Genomic DNA, 16,985 nt, shown 5'->3' with positions numbered 1-16,985 from the left:
AAACGTCAAAACGACGAAGAAAAGCTGAGGGTTTACTTTACCGACAAAAACTGATTGATTTTCACGATCTTTTGGTATTACGGCTGTGTTTAGTTTAGACTGAAGTTTGGAAGTTTGATTGAAATTGAAACGATGTGACTGAAAAGTTATGTGTGTATAAAATGTTTGTTTTGATGGAAAGTTAGAAGTTTAAAAAAAAAACTTTAGAACTAAACAGGGTCTACTATATGGCTCGAAATCAATTTTCGGGAAGGATTTCGAAAACAGGAATTTTTTTTCAAAATTTGTCAAAGACGGTGAAACCGCCGGGATCAGGCGGTCAATCAGAAACGTAGACCTAAATTGCTAGCCCCAATGATTATGTTCAAAGGCCTTATCCGGTTTCAGTAAAGTCAAAATTCAAATGATATCCTCGTTCATTACAATCGTCCGAACTAGGCGCAAGGGAGGATGGCGGTCTGACTGACTCCATGCTGTACTGTACTTGTATGGTACAGCGGGGCCTGTCATTATTCGGTCAGGTAGCCGTTTCAGAAGCGAGCGCACCGATCCGTGATTAGAGCGTGGATCGGCGATCCGGCTAAGGCCTGTTTAGATGGGAAAACTTTTAAGTCCCTATCACATCGGATGTTTGAAAATTAATTATAAATATTAAACGTAGACTATTAATAAAACCCATCCATAATCTTGGACTAATTTGCGAGACGAATCTAATGAGCCTAATTAATCTATGATTAGCCTATGTGATGCTACAGTAAACATTCTCTAATTATAGATTAATTAGGCTTAAAAAATTTGTCTCGTGAATTAGCTTTTATTTATGTAATTAGTTTTGTAAGTAGTTTATATTTAATACTCTAAATTAGTGTCTAAAGACAGGGACTAAAGTTAAGTCCCTGGATCTAAACACCACCTAAGTGAAGCCGTCTCGCCGCCGCCCGAGCGCGCTGCCGTGCGGGGCGCAGTGAAGGCGGCGGTGGGGCATCATGCAGACATGCGCTGATCAGCGATTCTGGAAGAATTTGTCGGTGGCGGCATCAGGAACAGGGCGACAGGCACGTCGTGCTCAAGATCGAGTGCGGAGGTGGACATCGCCAAGCTCTCCTCACCATGCGCTTGGTGCCGGTAGGGGTTCAGACTCCATGGCAACCTTCACCTCGTCGCGTGGTTCCACCAAGACTCGTCGACGGCAAGCCTCGTCTCCCCAAACGCTTCTCTTTGTGGTTCTTCATCTTGCTTCCCAGATCGCTAAAGGTGTTCTGGGGTTTCGAGGTGAAGAGTACACTCGTCGCCACAACCCGGCAGCCTGATTCGTAGATTCTTTCGTTCCTATGACCCTCTAGCTGTTCGTTGTGGATGGTGGTGGAGGGATCTATTTTGGGACCGATAAGGTAATATGGCAGGCTACAATTGAAGGAGGCGGATGCCAACTTTCTTCTCATCATTTTAGTGGCTACTTCTCGCGATGATGTTTTCATCATCATAAGGCAGTGGCGTTCAGATCTACCATAGACCATCGTCAGCTTGACTTCGATTAAAGGTATCGCTTATCTATATCTCATCCTTTAGATCTACCCAATGGATTTTGGGCGTGTGCCTTTTTGGCTTCTCACGACATTATCTTCGTAGGGTATTTAGCTATGGCCTATGGATTTTGGGTGTGTGCCTTTTTGGCTTCTCGCGACATTATCTTCGAAGGATATCTATAGAAGGATGCAGGTAATTATGTTCGTGGCCTTTTGTGATTATGTTAAGTTTGGGGTATGGAGGTTCTGTCTCGGAATAAGGGGGCAACAATACTAGTGGGCTTCATTCAGGCGGTACTTGTTACTAATTCTTTAACTCCGGGGTTAAATCCCTAAGTCTGTCCTTAGTTGGTTGTACTTGGCAATGGATGTTCTTCCTTCTTGAAGACATTGTCTAGAGTTCACAGAATTTCCCTAGGTGAAAACCTATGGTCTGATCTTAGTTGATTGGAACATTACAATGATGACGCGTGCGCACGTCATTTCCTCATTGGAGGCGTTGTTTTAAAGGGAGTCCGTTTGATAGTCTAAGTGTTGTTTTGGTGGAGATAAGAGATGAAGATTACTCGTAGATGTAAGTCGCTGCGGCACGGTTGTAGCAGTTGTGTCGCTTTTTTTTCCTTTTCTTTTATAATATTGATAGGCTGTGTACATCCTAACTATGCAGAGGCCGAGAGTGGTCTTAGAGAAATTGTATCATCTTGATGTAATTGTTTAAGATCAATAAAACTCTCTTTATCTTAAAAAAAAAAGGGTACTTGTATGGTTCTTGTGCGGTCCTGCCATGTTTTTAACGACGTGCGATAATAGTCTAATCTCTCACATGCACAGAAAAATTCTGTCATTTGACACCGTGTTTAGTTCCAAACTTTTTTTCAAACTTCCAACTTTTCCATCACATCAAAACTTTCCTACACACATAAACTTTCAACTTTTCCGTCACATCGTTCCAATTTCAATCAAACTTCCAATTCTGGTGTGAACTAAACACAACCTAAATGCGCCCTTGTTTCATCCCAATTAATGCCCTTAAAATATACTCAAACTGATATCTCACCCTGAAGTATCTTTGGTTGATACTTGCTCTGCCTCTGTTATAAAAACAATTCTAACATTTATAAGACAAATACGAAAGGGCATGTAGCCTAGTGGTTATAGTGACCTGAGTAGTACCCCAAGGTCCTGAGTTCAAATCTCCTATGGAGTAAATTTTAGATTGGGTTGTTTGCGGGGCTAAGTTCCCTATTTCAATGGCCGTATATATCCGGTTAGATGTAGAGGCCGGGTAAAAATACCCTTATCTAAAAAAAAGTATAAGACAAATTGGGAAGGAAGTACGTCCTCGTTAAACAAGCAGTGTTTGGAAGAGAGAGGGTGGTTGAGAAGTAGTAAGGAGAAGAGATTTAAATTGGCAGTAGTTGGAGTGAGAAGTACTCTCCAGTTTCAAAAATCTTAGGGCTTATTCGGAATGGAGGATTGAAAAAACACAGGAATAGGAAAATCATAGGAATATGATAGGAATGCACGTGTAAAACAGAGAATTGAAAAACATAGGAATACTATATAAACATGCGTTCGGATAGAGCGTAGGAAAAACATAGGAATTTTTAAAGAACCTACCCACTAACTAAAATCATCATGTGTCAGAGGAGTGAAGCTTGTGAAGATTAGTTTGTTGATTGCCTCGTTCCCATGCACAGGAAAAATAAAAAGAGGTTGGAGTGGATTGTTTGTTTTCCTGTGGAATGGATGGCCAAGGAAATTTTCCTTCGAATTTCCTCTGATTTTCCTACAGGGGATTCCTTTGATCCGAATGCTGCTACAGTACCCGAATCCATAGGAATGCAGATCCTATGTTTTTCCTGAGTTTACCCTCCGATCCGAATAAGCCCTTAGCGTTTTAGATATGATCTCATTTACAAGGATTGATTTATTTGGGTGCCTATTCTCTATTATGCCATATTAAATACGGTAGTTTGCACATTATACTTAATTCTAATGTAGTCTAGTGGATTGAGTCCACCATTGAATTTTGTGCATGTTGGGTTCGAAGCATTGCCATCCTTGGAATGTATACATACAAGGGTAAGTAATTCTGTGGTGACCAAGTAAATCTCAAAATGTCAACAGTTGTGAAACCGGAGGGAGCAGTACTTTAGGATAGTATCTATTAACTTATTAACTTATTAAAGGAATAGAAAAATGGGCCTTCACGTTCACTCTCACGGCCTAGAAATTCTCACATTAATCAGAGAAAAAGAAAAATAAAGTCTATATAGAAATACAATTTAAAAATAGTTTAAATTCGGAATTAGAAAATAAGGAATATCGGAAGAAGAGACTAGAGTCCATATACGAATACAATTTGGAGCTAACTAAAATCCGGAATCAAAAAATAAGAAAAATTAAAAGATGAGGTTAGAGAGACCATATAGAGCTTAGAAATAATTAAGGAATATTGAAAAAAAATAGTCTAGAGTCCATATATGAATACAATTTAGAAATAACTGAAATTCGAAAATAAAAAAAGAATATTGAAAGATAAGTTTAGAGTCCATATAGAAAAACATATAAAATTTAGATCTAATTGAATTTCGAAATTAAAAATAAGAAAAATTAAAAGTATAATTTAGAGTCCATATAGAAATACAGCTTAGAAAAAACTAAAACTAGAAATTTAAAAATAAAAAAATATTAGAAAAAGAATCTAGAGTCCATATGAAATACAACTTAGATGAAGCTAAAGTTCAAAATTGAAAAAAAAAAGAAATACTAGAAAAAGAGTCTAAAGTCCATATATGAACACAACTAGCTGGGTGGCCCGCGCAATTGCGTGGCTAGCACCTAAACAAAATCATATATTTTTTTATGATTTCACTTAAAATTTATTAAATAGCTATCTCGTTGTCTTAAGACTTTGAAAGACCAAACCTTATCATCCCCGTGTTTCTATTATATAGTTTTTAACAGTCACACCAGTTGCTACCCTTTACTTCTGTCATCTCCTTCTTTATTTGCTTGCTCAATCTACCACTATTTCTATTCATTCTCCTGGTAACCTTTAAAAATTGGATCTTATAGTTTTTAGAATTTATTGTCACGTTGGGTTTCATTTTTATAATTTCTAGATGCGCAGTCAAATGTTGCCATTATACTCCTCTACGGCCCATCCACTGTCTCTTCTCTTTATTGTCATTGGGATTTTAAAAATCGAACATAATTATCCTTTGGGTTCATTTTTACTTTCTATAAGTCCCGCCAAACCGTCAGCAGCTTTGCCATTATACTCCTCTACGGCTCGTCCGTTGCCTCCCTTCTTTATTGTCATTGAGATTTTAAAATCGAACATGATTATCATTGTTTTTTCTTTTACTTTTTAGAAGTTCCGAACATTTAAAAATTGGACCTTGTAGTTTTTAGAGTTTACTGTCTTGTTGAGTTTCATTTTTTATATTTTTTTAGAAGTCCCATCAAACGATGCCACTACGCTCCTCTACGGCCCGTCCGTCGCCTACTCTTTCTTGTCATTGGGATTCTAATAATCGAACATAACTATTGTTGGAATTCATTTTATATTTTCTAGACGTCCCACCAAACGTTGGTGGCTCTGCAACTATACTCCTCTACACCCCGCCCGCTGCTTCTCCTTTTTATTGTCATTGAGATTTTAAAAATTAAATATGATTATCAATGGGGTTTATATTTTTTACTTTCTAGAAGTCCCGGAAACGGCCTTGCCTGTTGCTTCACGGCTTGCCTGTCGTCCCTCCTTTTAATCGTCATTAGGATTCTATTTGGTGTTTTATTAACAGTTTTTATATGTCGTATCAACCGCCACCACCCTACTTTTAGATGGTTTCGTCATGTGTTTTAGATGGTCTTTTCTTTCAATAGTCTTTTTAACCAATTTTAGTTACTCCATCCGTCACATAAATTGTGCTTGTACTGTTTGACCACTCGTCTTATTCAAAAAAAATTGTGCAAATATAAAAAAATAAAAAGTTGTGTACTGTTTGACCACTCGTCTTATTCAAAAAAAATTGTGCAAATATAAAAAAATAAAAAGTTGTGCTGAAAGTACTTTGGATAATAAAGTAATTCAAAAAAAATAATGATTCCAAATTTTTTTTGAATAAGACGAGTGGTCAAACAGTGTAAACAAAAACTCAAAATCCCTTATGTTATGGGACAGAGTGAGTATTTATGAATTGTATTCCTAACTGAAATCTTGTTTTTGTTTTTCTAATTTCAGAATTTTTTTCCAAATTTTAATTAATATCGTATTCTGTTCTTCTAATTTTTTTTTTCAAATTTTTATTGTCAATTTCAGTTGTTTCAAAATTGTATTCCTACTTGAACTCTCTTTTAATTTTTCTAATTTTGGATAATATTTTATTTTTTTATTCTGAATTTTAATTAATCTTATATTGGGTTCTTATATGGATTCTTCTTTCAATATTGCCTATTTTTAATTCCGAATTTCAGCTAATTTTAAATTGTATTCATACTTAAACTATTTTTTATTTTTTGCTAATTTTGGATTTTATTTTTATTTTTATTCTTAATTTTAATTAATCTCGTATTGGGTTCCTATGTGGACTGTTCTTTCAATATTCCTTATTTTTAATTCCGAATTTCAGTTATTTTTAAATTGTATACCTACTTGGACTCTCCTTTTCTTTTCTAATTTTAGATTTTATTTTATTTTTATTCCAAATTTTGATTAATCTCATATTCGGTTCTTATATGGACTCTTCTTTCACTATTTCTTATTTTTAATTCCGAATTTCAGCTATTTTTAAATTTTTATTTCTACTTGGACTCTCCTTTTCTTTTTCTCCGATTAATGTGGGAATTTCTAGCCCCCACAGCGAACGTGGTGCCTCCTTTCAAAGCTGTTTTAAAAATATAACAGATAGATTTGGAAATAACTAAAATTTAAAATTAAAAAATAAGAAATATTGAAAGAGGAGTCTAGAGTTTATATAGAAATACAATTTAGAAATAAATGAAATTAGAGATTTTAAACTAAGGAATATTGAAATAACGGTTTAGAGTCCATATTGGAATAAAATTTGTAAATAACATGACTTCGGAATTGAAAAATAAGAAATATTAGAATATGAGTTTATAGTTTATATAGGAATACAATTTATAATTAACTAAAATTAGAATATTAAATAATTAATAAATATCATGTATATAAAATACAATATGAATATTACACATCTGTTAAGGTGTGTTCGGATGTCTCCTTTCCCAACCCCTCTTCCTCGTTTTCCACGCGCACGCTTTTCAAACTGCTAAAAGGTGTGTGTTTTGCAAAAAGTTTCTATACGAAAGTTGTTTAAAAAAATCAAATTAATTCATTTTAAAAAAATAGCTAATACTTAATTAATCACGTGCTAATGGACTGTTCCGTTTTCCGTGTGTTACTATTCCGGTTGGGATCTGGAGGTAGCGAACACAGCCTTAGTTTGGTCAAGTTGGTACAAAATTAAAAGTTATGCTATAATTTTAATATATTTTAATAATAAAATATAAAAATATATATGATATTGTATAAAAGAATGTAACGATACTAGCCGCGCAATCTGCGCGGGCCACTATACCAATTTTTAATAAAGTTTAGGAAATAAAAGTCTATTTGCACTCCGAAGATGCACTAGCAATTAATTAAGGAAACACAATAAGCCTCACGCCTGCGGAGCTACATGGCATGAACTGTGTACATATTAAATCATGTAGGTGATTGGTAGCAGTATAAGATCAGTCTGAGAGACTCGAGCATTTATGGATGATGTACGCGTTAATTAACATTAGTACGTTCATGGCACACGGCACAGTGGTACATCATTCAAGTCATCTCTATATCACGTCATTAATAAGAAATCTTGAACCACGCAAGCTTTACCAACTGCCAAGCCTGTACTCCTCTCCGTTTTTTAAAGGAAATCGTTTAGAGCAAGTACTATAATATCTCATATGTTGCCCCTAAAAATGCCACATTAGATTGGGTGATGAGGTAGAGGAGAGAAGTGGAGAGAGAGAAGATGAGCCACCCCTAAATCAAGAGATAACCTCCACACAAATTTCAAGAAGTGTGTGAGAGTATTAGAGATATTGGTATTTGTGTGTTAGAGGTGATACATTGTATGTGTTGCCTCTTAATTCATGAGTGAATAAAATAGATAAATTTAGAGGTGATAGTCACATCTACCATAGCACTTGCCCTTAGAACAGCGACACGGTCTTCAAAATATAACTTTGACTTCTTGATTCTATAAAAAAATATTTATTAAAAAGATATAACTTTTGACTTCTTGCTTCTATAAAAAAACATTTATTAAAAAGTAATATATGTATATTTTTATGAAAGTATTTTTCAAGACAAATCTATTTACTCAACAACTTAAGAGTTATTTATAATTTATATTTTTCAAGGTTTGACTTGAAAATTGTGCTATAGGACTTTCTTTGAGTAGTGGAGTACGTAAGATCGCTATCACATTTAGGAATCCGACCCGCAAGCTCTCATACGGCGAGCTCATCGTGCATAATTAATCACGTCGATTTGTTGTGAAAGCTAGTAGCATTAACACATTCTGTTGGCAGTTGGCGGCTGTACGGTCACGACTCATGACACAGTACTCCTAGTCAAACCCTCTGTTCACCAGTCCGTCGGTTCGATCGGCGATCAAACTACGGTTTTGCTTAAAGATAATACTCCGAAAATTTATTTCTCGCCTAAAAAGATATTTCCATCTTTATTTTAATGAAGTTCTAAAGCCTATTCAGATTTGTGACATTGAACCATATCATTTTTTTTAAAAAAAAAATCACAAACACGTGGATGCATGATGTTTGTTACCAAATATTAATAATACCTAACGAATTTTGGTACAACATATTTAGCTTATCCTATCAAACTTTAGCAGTGTATAGTCGACTTGCTAATTTTAACATTGGCAAATTCTAAAAAATATTTATATTTTAGCAGTAATCTGAATATGCCCATAGTCTATCATTATAAAGCCTATAATTCAAACAACTAAATATTACATATTCACAATTTGATGCATAAAAGAAATCAATTGGAGCACGCAAGGTATATTGTATATTTCTACTCTACAATAACAAAGAGCTCTATTTCCGGCGGAGACAAGATGCCGCTTCCTCATGGGAGCCCTGTTTTTTTCCCCCTGGTTGAACCGTCGGCCAGGTCCAGTATTTTCAACACCCAGTACCCACATGAATACCCTGCACTACCACCAGAAATGAGACGGACCGATAACGCCCAGTCCCCCACATGAATACCCTGCACTACCACCAACACACCACTCGTCTCATTTCTGGCCTATATATCGGAACATGTGTTTCGGTCTAGCTAGGCGGTGGACGCGCGCATGCCCATGCAAAACCAGCTCAGCTCACTACACTACACTTTCTCTAGCTAGCTAGCGCGCGACGGGCGACGCAGTTAAGCCGCGGCCCACACGAGATGAACGCGGCGGGTGCAGACACCGACACCGTCCTGCGGAAGCGGCAACTCACCGTCCGCACGACGAGCAGCAACGGCGGCAATGGGTTCCGGGTCGGCGGCGGCAAGGGGGCGGCGGCGGCGACGCCGCCGGAGCCCGTCAGCCCCTCCGCGCGGCTCCTGGAGGACTTTTTCATCGTCGTGGTGATCGGCATTGCCACGCCGGTGAACGACCCCGTCGCCCGCGCCGGCATCGCCGCCCAGTTCGCGCGCTACCCACGCTTCCGCAGCATCCAGGTCGGTCCGTGCACCTGCCTTGCCGCGCGCGGCGCGCCCATGAGCTCGCCGCTGGTGCTTGAGCTGACGAACGGCACGAGTGTGTGTGTGCGCGCGTGTGCAGGTGACGGATGAGGACGGCGGCAACCCGCGGTGGGTGCGGACGACGCTGAACGTGGACGACCACATCATCTACCCGGAGCTGGACATGGACGCGGTGGCGGCCGACCCGGACAAGGCGGTGGAGGACTACGTGGCGTCGCTGTCCACCAAGCCCATGGACGAGTCGCGGCCGCTGTGGGAGTTCCACGTGCTGGACTTCCCGACGTCGGAGGCGGCGGCCACCACGGCGATCCGCGTGCACCACTCCCTCGGGGACGGCATGTCGCTGCTCACGCTCCTCATGGCATGCACCCGCAGCGCCGCCGACCCGGCGAGGCTGCCCGCCATGCCGCCGCAGCCGACGCGCACCGGCGCGATCTACGCGCGGCCCAGGCCGCCGGCGTCGGCGGGCGCGCTGGCGTTCGCTGCGTGGCTCTGGTCGTTCGTCGCGCTGGCGTGGCACACCGTGGTGGACGTCGCGAGCTTCTTCGCCACGACCATGTTCCTCAAGGACCCGCACACGCTGTTCAAGCGGGTGAAGCACGGGGAGTTCCAGCGGAAGCGCATCGTGCACCGGGGGCTTAGCTTTGATGACGTCAAGCTCGTCAAGAACGCCATGAACTGCGTAAGCAATGTTTTCTTTAGTTCTTAGCGAGCCTGTTTGTTTGAGTATAGCGGCATATAAATTGCAGAAAACTTTAAAATTAAAATTTAAGAATTTCGTTTTTGGTCACTTTCTAGCACTACTAGAAAAATATTCCATCCATTCCAAAATATAAGGCATAACCACCCCTAACTAAAAGACCAAGAAATAATTATTATCATCTTGTAGTTTGGATCATCCTAATAAATACAATGCATGAATCTAATAGAATTAGGGAACATGAGAGTGCATGATTTTAAAAAATAATAATTTAATGGAGAAGGGGCCATAGTTAATTGCCTACATGTATGCATACCTTATATTATGGAACATTTAAAAAAAAGTAATTGTGCTTTATATTATGAAATGGAGGGAGTAATTTTTAGCAACATTGGTCTTTTATTTTTCCAGACGGGTATGACCATTGGAGCCAAATAGATGCCTACAAAAATACAAATCGGGGTGAAACCCACTGCCCGCCTTTCACAGGCGGACCATATAAGTGGTCCGCCTGCAAAAATATGGTCCGCCTGCGAAAATACATAGCGAATACAAATAGAGGCTACATACCCTAGATTTTTTCTATGTCCTCTTTCCCTCACCTCTCAGCTCTCTCCCGCACCTCTCCCCACCCCTCACCTCTCCTCCTCTCCCTGGCGCTGACGGCGGTGTAGGGCGCGCGGCGTCTACCATTGGAGGCGGCGGCGGAGGGCGGTGGCCAGCGGCCGGAGGGCGGGGTGAGGGCGGTGGCCACGAGTGCGGCGGCGGCGGTGGCGGGAGGTTGGCGGCGGCGAGAGGAAGGGGGCCGCGACGACGTCAGAGGAACCGATGGCCTGGTCGGCGCGCGCAAGGAGAGGAGCAGCCGGCGGCCGTCGGCGCCTCGATGCGCGCAAGGAGGAGGCGGCGGCCAAGAGGAGCGGCGGCGGCTCTGGGCACCAACTTCCTTCCCCCCAGACGCCGACGGCGGCGGCGGCGCAGACAGCACCGGCCACTCCCCTCCCAGATCTGGACGGAAGAGGGGAGCCGGCCAGCAGCGGCGGCAAAGGCGGCGCTCCCCTCGCCCTCGGGTAACGGCACCGGACGGAGGTGGAGAGCCATCGGCCGGAGGAGGATGCCGGCGCCGGCGGGTAGCGCCGGATTTTTTTTGTTCCCTCGCTTTATTTTCGCAGGCGGGCCATGGACCCGCATGCGAAAATAACCTATTTTCACAGGCGATGGGATAGCCGCGGATGACTCCCCCGCCTGCGAAAACCTTTTTGGCCGCCTGTGTAAAAACTATTTTTCTAGTAGTGTAGCCTTGATCTAAGATTAGGTACTCCACTATATTGACTAGGAGTATGATATTATCTTTGACCAGTATCTTTTTAAAGAAAATTACGTTGTTTTGATGAACGTAAATAGTATAGTTATATTTAGCATCTAAAATGCTTTGGTAATACAAATCTTTTTACATATACTCTTTTAGAAGTCATGTGGTCAAAGTATCCTGCTAACAAGTGAAAAAAGAACAAAGGGAATGTAAAAATTTGAGACTAATGTTTTTTCGTTAGTTTGGTCGAGTGTCGCTGTCTTATAAACTGTACTCCGTAGGTCTTTAGCAGTAAAAATATCTTCCACATAGGACCTGCTCTCTCCGTCTCTGAAATAGATTTGTTTATATTTGTATTATTAGAATATGTATGTCATATTGTTTATTAGATTTTTTATTTTAAAATGGATAAAATATTAGTATACAAATATCATTAAACACGAATTTTTTTTCTGTCTATCATTTTCGCTCCATTTCTATACTTCACCTGTTTGCAAGTTGACTGTAGCAAAGGACAGAGCCCTCAGCAAAAGCTCTGGGGAGATTTACGTTGTGTTTAGTTCCAAAATAATAGATTTACGTTGTGTTTAGTTCCAAAATAATTTTTCAAATTTCTAATTTTTTCATCACATCAAAATTTTTCTACACACAAACTTTCAACTTTTTCATCACATCATTCTAATTTCAATTAAACTTTCAATTTTAGCTGCCCTTATTTCATTCTCTTTATGTTTGCCTGCACTCTCGCAGACAGTCAATGATGTGCTGGTTGGGATCACGTACTCTGCACTGTCACGATATTACTAACGGAAGTCAGGTGACCAATTTTGGCTGATACAGCAGCTGCTGATTGGCTGATAACTTTTTAAGTCCCTATCACATCGGATGTTTGAACACTAATTATAAATATTAAATGTAGACTATTAATAAAACCCATCCATAATCTTGGACTAATTCGCGAGACGAATCTATTGAGCCTAATTAATCCATGATTAACCTATATGATGTTACAGTAAATATTCTCTAATTATAGATTAATTAGGCTTAAAAATTTTGTCTCGCGAATTAGCTTTCATTTTTGTAATTAGTTTTGTAAGTAGTCTATATTTAATACTCTAAATTAGTGTCTAAATACAGAGACTAAATTTAAATCTCTGGATCAAACACCACCTTAAATTGCGGCCTGGCTGATACAGTAGTACTAGTTCTTTACTCCCATGTTGCTTGTTCTCCTTTGCACCACGTTGCTTGTTCTCCTTTGCAGGTGACACGGACACTGACGAGGATATACGTTTGAGAACGATCCTCCTTGTCAATTTGAGGCCAACCACAAGCCTGCATGTAATAATTACACTTGGGCTCAAGATTGGCCATTTAAGCTCACAGGACCAAACATTGTTGTTGCTAGTATATTTGTAGTGGTAGCAATTTTGGACTGGTAGAATCTATTATGATTTCTTTCCCATTTCTATGGCCACAGGCATACGTAGATATGATCAATTCTGGCAGAGAGGATGAAGTGAAATGGGGAAACGCACTTGGTTTCATAATCCTCCCGTTCTTCATAGGCATGCACAAGGATCCACTAGACTACGTTCGTAAAGCCAAGAAGGTTGTTGATAGGAAGAAGAGCTCGTTAGAAGTGGTATTCACTCATTTAGCTGCAGAAGTGATCCTCAAACTTTTTGGGCTCAAGGTAAATTTGTCCTTTATCGTACCATCGCCTCATCAGGAACTTGATCCTTATATTATTAACTTGGCAGGCAATGCGATAATCACTTTGTTTCTATTGACAAGCACTGGTTTAATTCAAAAAACAATCGAGAATTCAGGATACTCCAAGTATAACTGAATACCTGATTTAGTATTTGCTGCCTAACCATGCTAATTTAGTTATCAAGAAAATACAATTCGTAGGTGTACAAGATTGTGATATTCACTAGAAATTGTGTACAGTCCCAGTTGTTGGCAGTGGCTAACTTCCTTGTTTCCTAGAAAGAGCATTACACCGCCAAATTTTGAGTCATGCGCCAAAAAAACATCCCCTGTGGATTTCTTTGTTCCTAATATCATTGCAACTTGTGAATCAAACAGGCAGCAGCTGCTATCTTCCATCGTATGATCTCTCATACTACCATATCATTCTCCAACATGATCGGCCCAGTTGAACAGGTGGAGTTTTGTGGGCATCCAGTTGTCTTCATTGCCCCTAGCGGCTATGGACCTCCAGAAGTAAGTTCCTGAAATGTATATTTGCCCTAGAATTAAATAATTGCATTAACTTGTTAGTATGTCAGATCCTCAAATCTATGACAGGGAAGGGTTTTTTTGCCACTAAGGAATGATGATACCTTGTTTTTGCTATGAGCATCTCACTTTTGTCACTAGGGCTAAAAAACAAATGAATGACGAACGTCAGAACATGCGATGATCCTTGGCTTAGTGGCAAAAACAGTATGAAAAAAAAAAACCCAAAAAATTCCCATGAAATATAGCCTGGTAGCTGTCTACCATATATCATTAAGTCATCGCGAAAATAAGGTAATCTGACTGAAACTAATTGCTTTGATCCGTTGAAAAAAGAAGTAATTAAGCCCTTGTATGACACTTTTATAACAAGGATAACAAGTGCATAGTGATGAATAATCCTTCAGCGTTGTAGATGGTGAAAGTATTTTTTTCACTTTGTCATGGAATCTGGGTACAGATGTGATGAGCAAGACCTAATTTACATCTAACTGTTTGGTTTGCTTGTGTAGGCCTTAACCGTGAATTTTCAAAGTTACGTTAACACCATGATGGTAAATCTTGCCGTGGACGAGGCACAATTTCCAGATTGTCATGAGCTTTTGGATGATTTTTCCGAATCCCTCAGGCAGATAAAGGATGCAGCTTTGAGCCTAGGAAAGCATCACACCAAGGCTTAAGGCACTACTTAATCATTGCACACATGCATGTATTCGTAAGAATGATTGTACCCCCTCCGTACTCGTAAAGGAAGTCGTTTAGGATAATATTTAAGTCAAACCTTGAAAATATAAATCATAAATAACTCTCAAATTGTTGAGTTTGAAAAGTGATATAAATAACTCTCAAATTGTTGAGTTTGAATAAAATTATCTTGAAAAATACTTTCATAAAAGCATACATATATCACTTTTCAATAAATATTTTTATAGAAACAAGAAGTTAAAGTTGTGCTTTATAGACCGTGTCGCTGTCCTAAACGACTTCCTTTACGAGTACGGAGGGAGTACCATCCAAATATCTAATACTACTGGTAAGTGGTATCTATTTGTATGCACTGTAGCAACTAAATCTAAAGTCAAATGAAACCATCAGATGTTTTATGATCAGAAGTTTCCAGAGAACAAGCTCTGGCTTTTGGTTAAATATTCTCTGAAAAAATAAGAATAAATGGTGGTCTGCTATGCTTTACTTTGCTTACCATGTGTAACGTACGTGTAGCATAGTAAAGTAAATGCCCAGATATTACTCATCTTCTTCAAAGTCCATAAGAAAATCAGTCAAGTTCTCAGAATCTGCAATAGCTTCTTTTAGTGACAGTTGATCTTTCTTCGAGTTTTCCGTGAGTTACTGAGTTGTGATCACTGACGAATGTATCCATTACGACAGGGTACGTTACGTGCTTGGAGTGGGAGTTGATACAGTTACAAACTCTATGCATGCATTAGACACTTCCATGAATTTTCTAAACCATATGCACATGATTAGGCAAGACTCATGAATAGGACTGGCAAGAATGCTACACGCTCAGCATTTGTTAGTGCCAAAAGGCTGCACTTTTTTCCATTAGAACACAACTGATAATAATGAAAAGGTACCTTTGGCTTTTCAGAATGTCCGGCAGTCTTTAGAACACTCCAATTACGACTGACCTTCCCTTCAGCATCCTCAGCATCATCCCCATCATCTTCATCATCCTATTGGTAAAGCAGTATAATACAAAGGAATGACAAGCTTTCAAGTAGGACAAGTATCGATAACTACGAAAGGGCATATAGCCTAGTGGTTACAGTGACCTGAGTAGTACCCCAAAGTCCTGAGTTCAAATCTCCTATGGAGCGAATTTCAGATTAGGTTGTTTGCGGGGCTAAGTTCCCTATTTCAATGGCCGTATATATCCATTGGATGTAGAGGCCGGGTAAAAAAATACCCTTGAGTTCAAATCTCCTATGGAGCGAAAATTTCAGATTGGGTTTGCGGGGCTAAGTTCCCTGTCTCATCAATAAATCAACTATTTCCATGTGTACTGCAAGAGAGGCATTCAGCCTCCAATAAGCATGTGTATATGAACTGAAAGATCTGTTGTCACTGCCAGTAATAAGAAGAAATTTGCAAGGCTAATTTGAGAACCGCAGATTGCATGCATTTCCATCAAGTAAACAGTACAGTATTATACCTCTAGTGACTCAGGCTGCGCAACAACTTTGTCAGCATCCTCATCATCACTATCTTCGTTGTATTATTTGAAAAGTAGAGAACATCACAGTGAAATGCGCATAAGTTTGTATGGAGAAGCTTGTATGTAATCTACATTACTTTGCAGTTATGAACCCAAAGAAACAGACTCGTTAAACAATTCTAGCATTTATAAGACAAATTGGGAAGGAAGGTAAATGATCTATACGTCCTCGTTAAACAAAGCAGTCTTTGGAAGAGAGAGGGTGGTTGAGAAGTAAGATGGGGAGAAATTTAAATTGACAGTAGTTGGAGTGAGAAGTACTCCCTCCAGTTTCAAAAATAATCTTAACGTTTTAGACATGATCTCATATACAAGGAGGGATTTATTTGGGTGCCTATTCTCTATTATGCCCATATTAAATACGGTAGTTTGCATATTATACTTGAAATTCTAAGAGCAAGTATAATAGTAGGCTATAAGCCGACTAAATGCTGATGTTGAGGAGAGAAGAAGTGGGCTGTAAACTTACAACCGACTTGGACATAAGAACCAAGAAACTCTATGAGAGAATCAAGTGAGCCCTATATTAATTGTAAAGAGCTAACTATTATATGGGTGGGTGAGAGAAGACCACAAAAAACCTTATAGCCAAAAGGTCGGCTGTATTAGAGCAGGTACAATAGCAGGCTATAAGCCAGCTATAAACATATTTTAAGGAGATAAATAAGGAGAGAGAAGAGCAGCGGACTACAGATTTATAGTCAGCTGTAGCACGAACTCGAATGAGCTATTAGATTGACTATAAATGAATTGGAGCTAGTAGTTGGCTATACTATTAAACTTAAACTTGTTCCTATTAGCCTTGCTCTAATGTAGTCTAGTGGATTGAGTCCACCATTGAATTTTGTGCATGTGGGGATCGAAGCATTGCCATCCCTGGGAATGTATGTATACATGCAAGGGCTAATAAGTCTTTGGTGACCAAGTAAATCTCAAAATGTCTAACAGTTTTGAAACCGGAGGGAGTAGTACTTTAGGATAGTATTTTTAATAAAATTTAGGAAATAAAGTCTATTTATTCCACAAACTTTTTCACTAGAGTTCTTAACCCCTGACTCTTTTTTTGGGCTTATTTTATACTCCCTCTGTCAAAAAAAACTTAACCTAGGAGATGATGTGACAGAGAAGTTGTCTAGATTCGTTGTACTATGAGGGTCGCATCT

General features: G+C 39.4%; 1 protein-coding gene across 2 annotated transcripts; it reads left to right on the top strand.

Moving 5' to 3' along the window:
• Positions 1-8,915: 8,915 nt before the first annotated feature.
• LOC4325603 (wax ester synthase/diacylglycerol acyltransferase 11) lies at positions 8,916-14,783 on the top strand. Of its 2 annotated transcripts, XM_026021338.2 has the most exons (6): positions 8,916-9,303; positions 9,407-10,009; positions 12,091-12,153; positions 12,817-13,032; positions 13,431-13,568; positions 14,096-14,783. In XM_026021338.2, the coding sequence occupies exons 1-6, from the start codon at positions 9,028-9,030 to the stop codon at positions 14,261-14,263; spliced, it is 1,464 nt and encodes a 487-aa protein (XP_025877123.1). In that variant the 5' UTR covers positions 8,916-9,027; the 3' UTR covers positions 14,264-14,783. The 2 variants fall into 2 exon arrangements, with proteins under 2 accessions (XP_025877123.1, XP_015629040.1); XM_015773554.3 differs by lacking the exon at positions 12,091-12,153.
• Positions 14,784-16,985: the final 2,202 nt, after the last annotated feature.

This window comes from Oryza sativa, chromosome 1 (assembly GCF_034140825.1).
Source record: "Oryza sativa Japonica Group chromosome 1, ASM3414082v1".
Lineage (NCBI taxonomy): Eukaryota > Viridiplantae > Streptophyta > Magnoliopsida > Poales > Poaceae > Oryza > Oryza sativa.
The sequence above is the reverse complement of the archived record's forward strand: the minus strand, read 5'-3'. Positions and strand labels throughout refer to the sequence as shown.

Bases quoted from the DNA above. Each gene is read 5' to 3' on its own strand.
- LOC4325603 (XM_026021338.2), top strand. From the start codon at position 9,028: ATGAACGCGGCGGGTGCAGACACCGACACCGTCCTGCGGAAGCGGCAA. The intron at 10,010-12,090 runs GTAAGCAATGTT...TCTCGCAGACAG, and splicing joins TCAAGAACGCCATGAACTGC to TCAATGATGTGCTGGTTGGG. The intron at 13,033-13,430 runs GTAAATTTGTCC...TGAATCAAACAG, and splicing joins TCAAACTTTTTGGGCTCAAG to GCAGCAGCTGCTATCTTCCA.